The sequence below is a fragment of the Lepisosteus platostomus genome, chromosome 6 (assembly GCF_059453375.1).
Source record: "Lepisosteus platostomus isolate fLepPlt1 chromosome 6, fLepPlt1.hap1, whole genome shotgun sequence".
Lineage (NCBI taxonomy): Eukaryota > Metazoa > Chordata > Actinopteri > Semionotiformes > Lepisosteidae > Lepisosteus > Lepisosteus platostomus.
Window position 1 is genome coordinate 40710769 of NC_142616.1, and position 15214 is coordinate 40725982.

The 15214-nt window shown below is 37.2% G+C and overlaps 1 protein-coding gene across 2 annotated transcripts in view; it reads right to left on the minus strand.

Annotated features, from left to right (window-relative positions):
* The window catches only part of afap1l2 (actin filament associated protein 1 like 2), an 81584-nt gene extending 66928 nt beyond the window's left edge, over positions 1–14656 (minus strand). Inside the window, exon 1 of one of the 2 annotated variants that reach the window (XM_088635855.1) lies at positions 14458–14656. In XM_088635855.1, coding sequence (XP_088491981.1) covers positions 14458–14479 — 22 coding nt within the window. In that variant the 5' untranslated portion in view covers positions 14480–14656. The remainder of the gene's footprint in view (positions 1–14457) is intronic. The other variant, XM_088635856.1, reaches the window with a different exon arrangement.
* Between the last annotated feature and the right edge of the window lie 558 nt (positions 14657–15214).

Sequence of the window (15214 nt, forward strand, 5' to 3'; positions counted from 1 at the left end):
ACAAACTGAAGTAAAGAAAAACCAAAGAAAATAATACCATGTTAATTTACAGTACTACCACAGTACAGCACATAAAATTTATAGAGATTAATTGTAGGAGGTTATCATCAACAGTGATGATGATTGCAGACAGCAAGACGTCATTAGCAATCATGGGGAAACAACCTAGATTCTGTCATTCTTCTGACTTTATTTTACAATATTCACTTCACCCTTCCTTTCTGGTAGCTCAGTAGATATTGGACAGGGTTTGTCTGCCTAAGACAAGAGTTAACTATGGAACCACCACTCGGTGTCCCTACAGTACATGACCACTTGATTGCAGTGGCCAGACCCACATCTGAGTGTTGTGACACATGCAGCATTCCTCTAAGAGTGATCTGATGAAGGTTCTGAAGCTCAGAGCGATGACGTACGTTTCTCAGGCTCTATGGTACTTGAACAAAGCTAGCATTCATGTGATTCAGCACATACTGTATGAAGTCCTTTCAGTAATGGGAATCTTTGCTTTCAACAAGTGGGTAACGTCATTGAGACATCCCCTGCGTAGGGCAGCAGAGGAAACACAAATACCCAGCACAGTTCAATTAATGACTTTCATGCACAATTAAATCTCAGCAAAATGGTTACTTAATAGAAGATCAGCAGAAAGTCAGGAATGCAGTTAGATGCACAGTACAAGGCAGGCCATAAGAAACAACTGAAATAAGTCTACATTCTTTGTTTTTGATGGGAATTCGATTGAAAAAGATTGCAATAACTAGATCATCATCAACACGGTGACGCGGTGGTACTGTCTAGTGGTGCAGCTGTTAGCATTCCTGCATTGCAGCACTGGAGTTCAAACCCGGGGTGCTATCTACATGGGGTTTGTACAGGATGTGCTCCCTGTGTTCATGTGGGTTTTCTCCAAGAGCTCCAGCTTCCTCCCACAGTGAAAAGACAGACTGGAAGGTTAATTGGCTCCTAGGAAAACTGGCCCTGGTGTGAGTGTGTGTGTGTCTTTGTGTGCCCTGCTATGGACTGGCATGTGGTCCAGGGTGAATCCTGCCTTGCCTCGTTGTTTGCTGGGATAGGCTCTGGCTCCCCCGTGACCCTGTATTGAATTAAGTAGTTAGAAAACAGATGGGTGCTTTAATATAAAATCTTCTTCTACACCAAGTTCTCTCCACCCTATTGTTATGAAAAAAGATTAAATAAAATATGAAAGAGAACTTTAAAGTAACCACCAGGTCTTTTAAATAAACTTCTTAAAATATTTACATGAAGCTTTTCAGCTCCTTTATTTTGTGTTTGTACATACTGTACATATATTTATACAATATACTGTATATACAGCTGTAAGAATAACAGGTTTTAAAATAATTTAGGAATACAATTCTTGTAAGTAAATTTGTAACTTTGTTCCAGTCTTCTAAGTTATAGTAAGTCTGCTTGAGATAATACTTGAGTATTATTTTTACTTTCTAAGTGATCTTTAACTCTGCAGTATCCATTGTAAGAAAAAAAGGAGGTCCTGATGTTGCTTACTCGCTGTTAATTTGCTGTAGTGCCTTGACCCGATAAAACCTTATTTAACCTCGCAGTTTAAATGGACGATCTTGCCTTCTTGGAAGGCTGTCCAGTGAAATATCAGTGAACACACTACTAAACCTTTCACACAACACCAACCACATTGATTTGGAGTTATAACATAAGAGGCAACGTTCCAGTACGTATTCTTTTTAGGATTTCATGCACTGATTTGTTTTTGTCTATGTTTATCCCATAGCTTGGTATTCACACAAAGTGTGAAGCAGGAAGAGCATGAGGAGTGTTGATGTCAATTTTTATTGTGCCAGTTACATACTTGAGAATTGTGAATGCACTGTACTGTACTGTATACATTCTGGGTGCTGTCCCAGAAAATGTTGCACCAAGCTATGAGGATAAGGATAAGCACCTCCTAATCCCAGAGTGGGCACTTAGATACAACAGATGAAGATACTATAAAGGTGGTTTTATGCTCAGCAGTTACAAATAGAAAAAAAAACTTGGGGGCAATGTCACGAAATCCACCATGTTTGGATATGGTATCTAGACAGAGAAACTCTAAGCGCATTATACTCTGTATTACAGTAGATTACTTAGTAATACAGAACCAAGCCAAATACCAAATGTGAGCCATGCAAATGACTTCCAACATTTGTTTTCTAATAAGGACAGAAAAAAATAAGACTCCCAGTGTAAAGCAGATTGAGCTATTTCAGACATTAATGCATTTCAGACTGTTGTGCACACTGAGTGAAAAACATCAACATTATTGTAATCTCCCTTTATATCTGCACATGCTTGTATGCAAATTTATTAGCGGTACAGTGATGAAGTATGAAGCATTAGTTTCAGTTTTGACATAATAGCCTGCAGATCAAAATACCTTAAATAATCCCCAATGGATTAGGAAACCGTCCAGCCAGAATGCTACCTCATGTCACTGGGGTAAACTGCTGATCAAATCTTTAATCATCCATTAACAGCCAACCAATTTTTACTTACTGTTGTGTTTATTTCTCGGAATGTCTGTCTTTGTATTGCCATAGCAGTTTAGCATTTATTATGGGAAGAAAGAAATCGTTTAGTTCTACCCTGCATTCAATGACTCAAACATACATCTAAATTAGGATTAGAAACATTGCCAAGACTGTGGAAATAATAAACACCAACTGCCTTTATAAAAGTGCGCCCTCTGAAAAACTTGCAAAACTGTAAACAATTTTGCCCACAGTATTAGAGTAAATAATTCTGTGACAATCTGCCTAATGCTACCGATTGCAATTACCATATGTAAACTCACACTGAAGCAATAATGAGCAATCAGCTGCTCAGAAGGCCTCTTTTTAAGAAGTGAATGGAATTAAGATATCACTGGGAAAACTTGCAGACAGGTTATACACTAATTAAACTAAGATAACGCCCGCAAGAAAGTGTCTGGCTACAAAAAACATAGGCCCAATGATGTGGAGTTCTGAACTGTGACTCATCGTGATGCATTCAACATTTCGGGATCCCAGCAGTGTTCTTACGCAGCTCTCTTCTTGACAATATCTCAATCAGCTGACCTTTTCAAATCGGCAAGTTTTCAGCATTCCTCACAGTCATCCCAGCAAAAACGCCTTTTTAGGTCTATTTCCAGGCAGCTGTTGGGAGAGGCTATAAGCAGCTTTTCCTGCTGCAATGTAAACACAAGCACAGCAGCCCTACAAGTAATAAAAACACAAGAATTGTTACATTTCTTTATTTCTGAAAATCTATAATCTGGGTTTGGTAACACTTTCATTTTCCAAAAACAGATGTCCTTTGTAAAACCGGAGGCTAATCCTCTGTGGTTTTAACAAACCAGTGTCCGTTTTCATCCACTAAACTGTTTATATTTAAAGATCAGAAATTTAACGAGTGCACTGCCTGAGTCGCTTGCTTTTGGTTTTATGTTGCAAGGCTGATCATTTTCCACTTAAGTGTTCAGTAAAAGTGTGGCCTTTCCTCTAGTTTGTCATTAACTTAAGTATTGAGACCTCCCTTTATAAAAACAAGTTTGTTGTCAAGTAGTTAAATTATGCTTATTTATAATTTATTTTGGTTGTTTTATTATCTGAACTTGGCCAGCAATGCAGGGGAAGCTCAAACTTTGCCAAAGGGTCGATGTCAATGTTGTTGTTGCAGCAACAAACTACAGCAGCCTCCAGCATGTACAGTACCAAGTTATTTAATATACATCATTAATAACAGTTTATTACTTGTAGCCAGGGACCAGGCTGAAACAAATTCTCATTCAATCAAGTAAAGAGGCAGTGAATTACTCACAAAATGTTTGCCAGGGAGTACAAACTTTGATAACTCATCATAATAGAGTCTGCATTATAAAGTCTTTATTAAAAAAACATCTGATTTAAACAGTACATCCTCCTGCTGTTTGGTTGATACTGAAAATATGTTTGCCTTGGAAGACAAAAAACAGAATAGAACAAGAAAAACTGAAACTGAGGTACTTTCCTTGTCTGCTCATCTGAAGAATCCCTTTGACAGGCCTCTGTGTGAAACAGACATCCAGTACTGTACACCCATTCACACACTGCATTACAGTACCTTATCTTGTGTTTGAGAAAGAAAAACACAAAACATTCTTGCTTCCGAGCACTGTCCCATCTTCCTTTATCACAAGGTCAATTCAGTGGCCATTAATACTCGTACAGACAAAAAACACTTGCTGTCTAAACACAAGACATTATCAAGCGGTAAGTCTAAGTCAACAATGAACTGTGAATAGTTTTCAATGTCTGAACAAAGAAATCCCTGAATGTTTACATTCTTTCGTCCTTTTTCTAAATTTTTCATAGCTTGACAGAAAAAAGCTAAAACATAAATAATGTATTTGTCATTTTTTTCGGTTTTTGAGATTTTGACCTCAATTAAATCAATTGTGTTCTAGAGTAGGTGTATCTCAGTGCTTGGTGTCACTTGTGCTCTGGTCTGCACTGCCAATGAGTGTCTAAAAATTGTTAAACCCTTCAAACTGCAACCTACAACACAATATTTTACAAAAGCAATGTAACACATAACGACACTCATGGAAAGGAAACTCACCTCTAAGGAAATAAAAGATCTTACAAATTTAGCATAAATACCTCACTTATTTTCTCAGTGTACTAAGAACTGATAGCAACATAAGAGCTGTTTTTGCATAATTCTAAAATGCTTACATTTGAAAAAGTATGAATTTGTATATCCATATGTAAAACCAGCTTTGTCAAAATCCTTGTATTCAAACGTAAAAACAGGTCCAGCTTCCTTAAAACTGAAGTGACATTTAATTTTTAAGAAGTACAGTACTGTGCCAGTGATAATTACTGTAGTTTTCTTTCCCTACGCCGCTGGTTTCCCAACACCAACATCATCGGAAAAGATTAAATGAAAATCATTTGTTGACAGTGGCTTTTTGAATAAAAATTATGGTCTAAATATTATAGTTATATTCAATACCAACACATAAAGCTTTATCTTTTAGGCGTTTAAAACTTCACAGGCTCCATTCAGCACAAATGAGCAGCAGTGGCTTCAAATATAGCCATTTATCACATGTTCAGTTGTTTCAGATGCATCCCACTTGCATAAAATCAGGCCAAAGAGTGAGTGGGGACCTTTCAGGTATTAGTTCCCAAAATGCACTTTCACTTTCAGACCAGGAATAGAAATATATGGCATTTAACTGATTGTGTATCAAGTTACCAACAGTTCTGCTTGTTCTTCTTAAAGGGGACTTAGACAATTAGGAACTGACTTCCTTAAGTACATTATTAATTTGACTACATGTTAAAATTTAATGTATGACAACCAGCTTTTAAAAAAAAAATGTTACTGGCACAAATACATACTTTTTTGTCGTCAGATCGACACCTGTTCCTTCCTCAAGGAAGTGAAATAAAAAGGCCTGAGCTCCTGCTTAGCAGGCCTTACTGCTGAATCATGGGATTGAACTAAGAAAACAATACTAAAAAAAACCCACTGAGTACAATGCTAAAATAATATAAATGCTATACAGGAACAAAGTTCAATAGTTATATATAAAAAAGATCCCAATTTTTTTCCCTTAAGCTGCAAAAGTAAAACCCAATGGGAAATATTCTTTTATTAGAGAACATTTTTCATTTTTTGCAGGTACCTGCGTTTTAAGTTAGTCTTTAAGTCCGAGCTAGATAGATAGATAATACTTTATTGATCCTGTAGGGAGATTGATGAAACCAAATACAACCAATACAAAATTTCCGCCATCCCAGAAATTGTCACATATCAGTAGCAGATCTGCAAAACATTTTATTGCCTTTATTGTTCAGTCTCAGAGGTTTAAAAGAAAAATAAACTTGCTTTTTTACCAAACTGGATGTGATAAAATAACAGCACTTTTGTCATTAATGAGTGTGGACAATTGTGATGGTAGACAAATGGAACAGCTATGAAATTAAGGCATTAGTTCTGCAAAACCTGGGTGAGAACCTAGCTACTACTTAATACTAGGATAAAATCAAGAACACTGAAAAATCATGGTTTTTCTGTGCTCAAAGAAGGCATTAAGGAAATACAAGCTTTTTACCACAGCACTTTTCTGATGAGTGGTAGCAGAATTCTTTTGTTCATATTTCCACAACACACATAAACCAGACAGTTGCCCCATATTTATTTTGTCCTAGTACTTTAATTTATAACCCGGCTATGCGTGCATGAGAAAAAGGGATGAAGGCCCCTGTTTTTCTATAACAGTGCCAAACTATTTCTGCTAATACGCACTTGAGAATGAGTATGGGCCTTCCCTCCTTCTGAGCCAAATGATTTGCCGAAAAAGCATTAATCAAAAATGAAAAAAGAAAAAAAAAAGTTGGAGATAATTTCCGAAATCTGAAATACCAAAGGCTGGTTATTCCTTTGTTCTCTATTGTTCATTCTCCATGCACTGGCCCTTGAACATGAAGTTATATTAATTATGTCACACTTACTGTGCAGTGCACAAGCAGTACAAGAGAGTATTTCACAAGCTGAATTGCCTACCGGCAGCATAAGCCATGATACAGTACAACGCCAGCATCAGACAACTTTCACTGAAAACGATTAAATAAGGTACAGAATAGTGACAGAGAGGCACTGCAGTGGGGGTAGGGGGTTGGCGTTCACAAACGTGCAGGAAAGTCATGTGTACCAAATGTACTGTATTGTAGTTTTAGCTCAGGTGGGTAGCTGCGTCAGCATGCGTAGGCTGCAAAGAAACACGTAATAGGTTTATTCCATGCTGAAAAGAGAAGAAAGAAAACAATGTTGCAGCTGTGGAGCCTTCTTCGGGTGTGTAGATTGTGGATTTTAGATTGGCCACTGAATAGTTTCCTGAAGTTCAGTCTTATTTTACATCATTTATATAAAACATATGGCCAAATTGAAAGGACTTGAAATTGGTGCTGTTTTTAAATGACTTTGATGGAATAAAATATTTTGTCTTCTTTTCAATAGCTAATTGAAGAAAAACCTCATGCTTGAAATGACCGAATTCTGCAGTTAAAGTAAAACATTACAGTATATGCAAACTGAGAGGGTTTGGCTTCTAAACCTCTTATTTTGGCATTTTTCAAACTGGACTTTATTTATTCCATCAGAGGATGCCCCAGGAGAATGCTGGTAATAGTAATGGAACATGTCAAAACTACCTGGAACACAAGTCACAGGATTTTTAGAATACAGTGGACTATTGCAGTGACTTAATTCCCCTGAGCATTCACGAATGGTCAAATCACATGTACAGTATTAGGGAACAGGTATTTTTGAGCAATAAGTATGAGATTTCATTGGACTGTGCGACTTGGTTTTCCAAAAGATGATGGTTCACATCTGGGATATAATTACAAATTATCAAGAGCCCACCCTCCCACCTCCACAAAAAATCACATACATGTACACACATCGAATAAAGCAGAGTCTCATGACACATTTGTTGAGTCACATGACTGCATCAGGTGACCTCTGGCATACATACTTAGGGAGGGACATTGATAAATGGGACTTAATCAATATCAGAATAAGGAACATCTGTATTATATTCAAAGAGACCGTGTATTATTGTGGAAGCTCGACTGGCAAGGGCATAAAACATTTCATTTCCAAATTGACCTTCAAGAATAACTGTTGAAACTGTTGGCTCTACGACTTGTCAATCTATTGTGGTAAATTTGTCCTCAATCTGCACCAAAAGCAAAAGCAATTGTGCATCACACATCCATGGGCCTACAAGTTGATCTGAAAAATGAACAGAAACACCTAGCATAACATTCAACATGACATCTCTACACATTACTTTCCATGATGTATATCAAAGGCAAATCACTGCTTAATAGAATCATCAGCATTTCATAATGTACAAATTATTTCTTCCTTCCTATTTTCTCAAGCCGTAGTCACTGAATCTGAAGTGGTTAAGCAGAGGAATCAGACAGGTGTAATGGTCCTGAGCTGGTGTAGCGGGTCTCTTCCTTCCAGCATTTTGGACTTTCCTCTTTTCTAACTGCCTGATTGTTGATGTGGAAGGTCTCATTTTCTAGGCCACGTTCCTCACACACAGGTCACTGTGACTCATGTTGATGCCAACCAGGCAATCTTCATTACTGAAGCAGCTTGTGGTTATATTTTTGCATGAATTAAAATCCCAAGTTCTTGAATGACAATTTAAAAGAGATGCTTTATCAAATCATTCTGCAACTTAAGCTTAGTTCACAAAATACTGACTACCTAGAATAATTATTAAATCATATGTTTTCAGCATATTTTTAAATATTTTTTAAAATATTTTTTCAGAATATTTGTATTCCTAATTATGTGTTAGCCCAGAGTATTTTGTTAACCCACGGAATGAGCAACAAGCTTGTCTGCTCACAATTTAAAATGCAAATATTGTCATGCATGTTCTTGGTGAGCTAATGGCTCTGTGGCTAAGGATCTGCGTCTGTGACTGGAAGGTTGCCGGTTCAAATCCCGCGGCCGGCAGAGGAATCCTACTCCGTTGGGCCCCTGAGCAAGGCCCTTAACCCCAACTGCTCCAAGGGCACCGTACAATGGCAGACCCTGCGCTCTGACCCCAAGCTTCCCTCCCTGTCTGTGTGTCTGTGTCTCCTTGGAGAAAAGCTGGGGTATGCGAAAAGATGAATTCCTAATGCAAGAAATTGTATAGGGCTAATAAAGAAACATTATTATATTAATGATATAAAACTTTTCATTTTGAACCTGCAGATACGACTATTTAATCTAAAGGGTTTAACTACTGAAAAACCCTATCCACTAGTCTGGCAATCTCTTATCTACAAGTCACTTATCCTAATGAGGGTAGTTCAAATGTGTGACTGCGCACCCCAATCCAAGCAACTCCATTCCATTGCATAATCATGGAGAAGAGGAAAAATTCAATCAAATCTAATCAACAAGTTTTTGAAAGGTGGAGACAACAGAAGCACCCAGAAAAAATCCATGTTGACACAGGGAGAACATTGAAACTCTGCATAGACAGGTACAAGAGGCCAAAATGAAACCCAGAACCCAGGGATTGAGGCACCTGTGCTAGCTGGCAGGGTAGTCTTGTGCAATAGTAGTGACAATGGCATATACTGTAACTGGCATATTACCTCCTGCTTCATAATACATAACTGCTTCTTCCAATTCAGTGTCGCAGCTGACCCAGAGTCTATTCTGGCAAACAATGGTGAAGGGCAAGATACGCCCCGGATGGGACACCAGTTCACTGCAGGACAGGCACACAGATACAAACACAGACACACACTCACACACTAGGGCCCATTTTCCCAGAAGCCATTTAACCTACCAGTATGTTTTTGGAATGTAAGAGGACACAAGAGCACCCATAGGAAACCCAAGCAAAGCCGGGGTGAACATGCAAACTCCACACAGACAGCATCTCAGGTCGGGAATTGAACCCAAGTGTTGCTAGGCAGCAATGCTAACCACTGTGCCACTGTACTGCCCCCTTAACTAGCATAAACATCACTATAATGTTATGAGAAGGGGAATGGGTATAAAGAAATTCGAAATCATTGTTGTGACATCTGTGACCCAACTTAGGATGTGTTAAAGTGGCTTTACATTGTAATATGACACAACATGTACAGGTAAACTAAGGCACTGTTATACAGTACTGTATGTGTAAAATGTTGTATGCCCTACATATGAATTACATGTTAATAAACCCCCAAAAACCTGTCCTATCAATTTGCCTTTCACAGTTCTTAAACACACGAAGGATAATCCTGGCAAAACCAACACAGAAATACAGAAACACTATTAACGAGAGTGACTAATGAGAAGCCCAGATTTTAAGATGGTTGCATTGTTTCACAAACCCTATAATGAGGTAGTAAGCCCAAGACGTATGAGGCCCCTGCCCACACGCTGGATTTCACTGCCTGTGAACTTGGCTTGTTTCTCCCCCAGGGGGAGTAAAAATGAAAAAAAAATCCCACCATCTTAAGTCTTGAGATGCTAGACTGTGAAACCTGCTGAGTTTTAAATGCATAAAAGCTTGATGAAACCTGTAGGACGCTGCTCGGAGTGAAAAGTAAATGACCCACACCAGAAACCAGGATAAAGTTCTTTTCATCATTTTTATAGTCATCTGTTTCCTGGAATTAATGCAGAGGATATCACCGTGTGTCGCTCCCTAGTTCAAATACTTTTGCCCCCCTATTTCTTATTAGTCTCTCCTCTCTAACCCATCGCTGACGGCATGAGGATGCTGTTATCTGCTTGAAATGAGACGCAGCATCATTAAGAGACTCATCAATGGCTTGCGCGTGCTGGTCTGCCTTTCTTCAAGGTGCCTTCAAGTACAGCAACTTAATCTCCCCACATTAAGAAAAACCCTACAACCAGACAAGTTCACTTACTCAAGAAATGGATCTAAACTTAAACAACATATTTGAAAAGAGCTCTCAAAAACAAATATAAGTTTACATGTTGAGAAGATTCAATAGCAAGCCAGACCTCATCTGAAGTTAATCAAAACCTAGAAAGAAATATGCATTTTAAATATTAGGCCTGATTATTTTAATCAATTCAACGAACTCTTAGCCTTTCACCAAACACAGATCTCTGTTTCAAAACAATGTCCTATTATTAAAATAATGCCCAACATTAAAATGTTTTTTTATTAAATACCAAATGTTTCCAAATTGTATTGTTTTTGGAAGCAAAAAAAAAATCAAAATGCATTCTAAACCGCAAAATGAAAACAAATAACTTGGTCTATAGATTAGACTGCCAGAATATGATTAAAAATAATCTTTGTTAATTACTTGAACTTCCTGCATTTTTTGCCAAGATTCTATTTAGGACTTTAATGAAGTAGAAAACTACTCATTTTAAATCACTGTTAAGATGTATGGTACTAGATATCTGTAGATATTAAAAATGTAAGGAATGTTTGCTTCTGTTTTTCAATTCATATTAAAAAATAACTCAGAATAACACAACCCCCTTTTTTGTTTGTGCTTATAGTCTCTTTGTACCATAATCTGAACAACCAGCAGGATTTAATTTTAGAAACAAAGAAGAGGAAACCGGACAGATCAGATCCCAGATACTGTATCAAGTTCAAGTAATTTGTGACAGTACTGTTTTGTACTTTCAGGAGAGCTAACAGTTCTCTTTCCTTCCACTAGACATTTGGCAACACCTTCAAGTAGTTCTCAAGTAGACACAGATGTTGGCTGGTATTAGAGTTAAGTTTAACCATTGAAATGATTTTGCTCTGCCTCTAGGTAAATACTGTAGCAATGCTCACCAAAAAACTAATATCTTGTGACTCAATCACTAATAGTTTCATTTATCAAGAAAGTTTGACATAAATCAAGTAAATAGTAATAAGCTCATCTCACTTTTAATAATAATAAGTAAAAGGTACAACTGCCTTTAATGCTAATTATACTATAAATATGCTTCTGTCTATTGACTGCTGTCTCCTGCCTAAAAGTCTTTGTTCCTGTCAGTCTTCAGTTAAATATTAATGACATTGATACAACAAAATACACAACCTTTGGATACCCAAGGTAAATATCATTATATGAGATTTCAACGAACAAGTTATTTGGATTGAGTTTTCTTGAGGGGAAACGTGATTGAAAATTAAAACTGAAGACAGGTTGCAAGACTTGATGAATCACCACTGTGTGAGACTGATCCACCTTCCTAGGGAAGAAAGGACTTCTTCAGAGACAACCATGTTTTAAGAGGTTATTCTCTAATCTCAATGAAACAGAAAACGAATTCTAATTAATCAATGAATTAACTAAATACCTAATAAATAAGGATATCAATGTGCAAACTGAAAAAAAGCAAAATTTCAGCAACACTTAATTTCTAACTGGTATTTATCATAGTGATGTAGCAATGATGACATGATTATTTATTTTTCTTTGTATACATTCAAACTACAACAAAATAACTAAGAAAATACAGTATAACCTTGTTAAGGAATCAGTGTTATTAATCATCTTAATATTAAGAATCAGACCTTCAGCATTAACTTAATTTTTTTTCTGGGGATTGTGTCCCCAAATACAAGTTCATTCCAACATCCAAGGGAAAGCCTCTGGTCTTCAAAAGCACCAATAAATTACCATTAACAGCCAGAGCTGAGTTCGAGATAAACTACTAAGTCTTCTCTTAATGCAATCAATAAGGTCAGGTCTGAGCCAAGCCTTCTTGCTTAAGGACTTACAATAGATTGCATACACTGCCCTTCACAAGACACTGTATCTGAACAACAAATGACCTAAAGATGAAGCAGCAAGAGTTTCTTGAACTATATGTTACACTTGATCATATTCAAGGATACACGATAAACAAGTAGTAAGTTATGTCCATATATCATCTCCTGTTTTAGAATATGAATGAGAAAGTGCTTCATAAAGCATTCAGTTGTTCTACCTATTTCAAGGATGACAGTAAAACCAGTGACGAGAATTTATTTCCTCACTAAATATACTGCTCATAGAAAAACATGGATCATCCTTGAATCTCTGAAGAGATACTGTATAGGTTTCCTCACTGAAAATGAGTAAAACCATTAATAAAGTTGACCCCTCACACTGACAATCTGTACATAAAGGTGTTCAAATCTGTAATTTAACTCTAATCGCAACCTTCAAAGCCTTAATTCTTATATTAATCGGTAAATAAAAGGATAACATCTGAACTGCTTTTAGGTATACTGTTATCTTTAATACTCTCTATGTAAGTGGTACAAGCATAACAAATTCCAAATTAAGTTACTGTATGTTCATGTTAAACCCCATAACTGTTAGTGACCATTGGGAACAGAGAGACAGTCACTTTTTTCTTTAGTAGTTAATGAGATGGATGGCTCACTTCTCTTTTCTCATTGGGATTAGACAGGAGTTGTGGCCCAGACACCAACGGCAGCAGCGCCATGTTCCAATTACCTGAATTACTTGGTCCAAGAAGTTTAACGATTACTAAGATGTACCCAGATTTAAATGCGTACTAAAAGTACAATCCAATAAAAAAAAACCATCCAATATCAACCATATTCCTTCCAAAGAGCAACAGACACAACAAAGCCAGGCAGAACTAAGAAAAGCATTGTTCATGTGCAGAAGGACAAATCACAACTGAACATGTACTGTAAAATGGTGTAACATTTCAAAGCAAAGGCCAGACATAAACTAAATATTCAAAGGCCAGACATAAACTAAATCTTTTCTCAATACTGTATATGATAGTGACAACAACCTTGCTATCTTATTATGAAATATAATGCTTCTCTGATGGTGTTACTGTACAGTAAGTATAATTTTGTGGGAGTCTGAATAAACATACCAAGTTAACAGGACCAGTAACAAAAAGTAAGACCACTAACAAACCAAACATAAAAGGACAGTACAGAAGAAAGGCATTCTTATTATTGCAACAAAACACAACAAATTAAAGAAAAAAACAATAACCCGGGAAATACCAAAATGTCTTTGGGATAGGCACCATAAATATGGCATGTTCAGCAAATAACATACAGTATGTATCAAGTTACAGATAGCGATGTTTTACGGTTGCTGTTCATGAAGGATCTATAATATGCTGAACAGAAAAGGCTACACCAACTGCCCCCGTAGCTGACATTTGCTATTGCAGTTGCATCTGACTCTCATACCGTTTTGAGTTTTAACAGAAACAAAATGTATGTACCACGCACTCCCACGCTTCCAAATTCCAAAGGGTGATTATACATGCGAAACATCTGAACATTTGCACTCAAAAATAATTTTAGAGAAAAAATTCCAATTCTTGTCGTGCCGCACATGAATTTACTTTCTCCTCACTTCCCACCCAGTAACTTTCGATGCTTTAAAATTCTACACGATGAATATGCCTACGTCTAGAATTGCAGGGAATCTAAATAAAAGCTGTCAACAAGATAGGGGATGGGGGCGTGCCAGAAACATATTCAGAACAAGCAGCCTCTAAGTGCACCGGTGACAATGCATTCTACAAGCATTTTAAATCACTCTTTCAAGAAAGGAGTCACCCATCTCTTCTCCACAGAAACGTTGCACTGCAACAGTAGAGTAACATATTGAATGGCTGCATTCAGCGAACATTTTTTGAAAACGCACAACATTAGTGACTTGTTTAACAATCCTCACGTTCTTCTGCAGTCACCGAATGAATCAAACGATCAGCTCATGTGCTGTCCCGTTGTGGGTCATTAGTAATTATGTCGCAATGTTATCAGTTGATCACGATCTTTTACATTTCACGGTAGACAGCAGTGAGAGGTGGTATTCTCAAAACAGAACTAGCAAGGGGATGGCGTATTGAAGTTCTTAAAACTTGGGGAAGACAGGAACATTTTTAACATTTTCTTACCGTTACCTTTATGCTTCTCCATATGGACAGACACGAAGAAGAATCCCTGTTCCAGTCAGAGTTCAAGGCTTTCTTCTTTTGCCTTTTTTAGAACAAGCCTGAAGTCGCTATCAGACTGTCCGTCCTGCAACACCGCTTGATGCTGTACTGTCTGTGCAATATAGCTGTTCGCTCTCAGAAAACCCTCACTTACACTGGGCTATTTTCTCAGGGTTTCACATTTACCGCCCCTCCTTCTCTGAGCGTCATCTCTGCATCTGCTACAGCTGGTCCGTCGGCTAGTTCCTCTCTTCCCAGTTGCAGTGTTAATTTGGATAAGTTAGTTCTCGAGTTATAATCACAATTGTATTAATTCTTTTTCTCTTTAATATGAGAGGTAATCGATATAATACGTGATACAGTACCTAACTAAGAGAACTTCAGGATAATATCGCATTAGCAAGAACCTAATAAAAATACAATAGTATCCGAAAGTAATGTAAAGTGTTAGAGGAACCGAGAGCTAGACTGTACTGAATGCATTTAAAGTAAACTTTACTGTTATCAAATAATAGGAAGTAGAATATTGTTGTTGTTGTTGTTGTTGTTGTTGTTGTTGTTGTTGTTGTTGTTGTTGTTACCAGTCCCAAAAGTTTTTATTAGCTGGTATATTTAATATTGTGCTCTGATGGTATCTCAGATTGGATAAACATTTAGAAAAACATGGAGGGTGAGGGAACGTAATAAATAAAAAATGTTTCTTAAGGACTTTTTATTG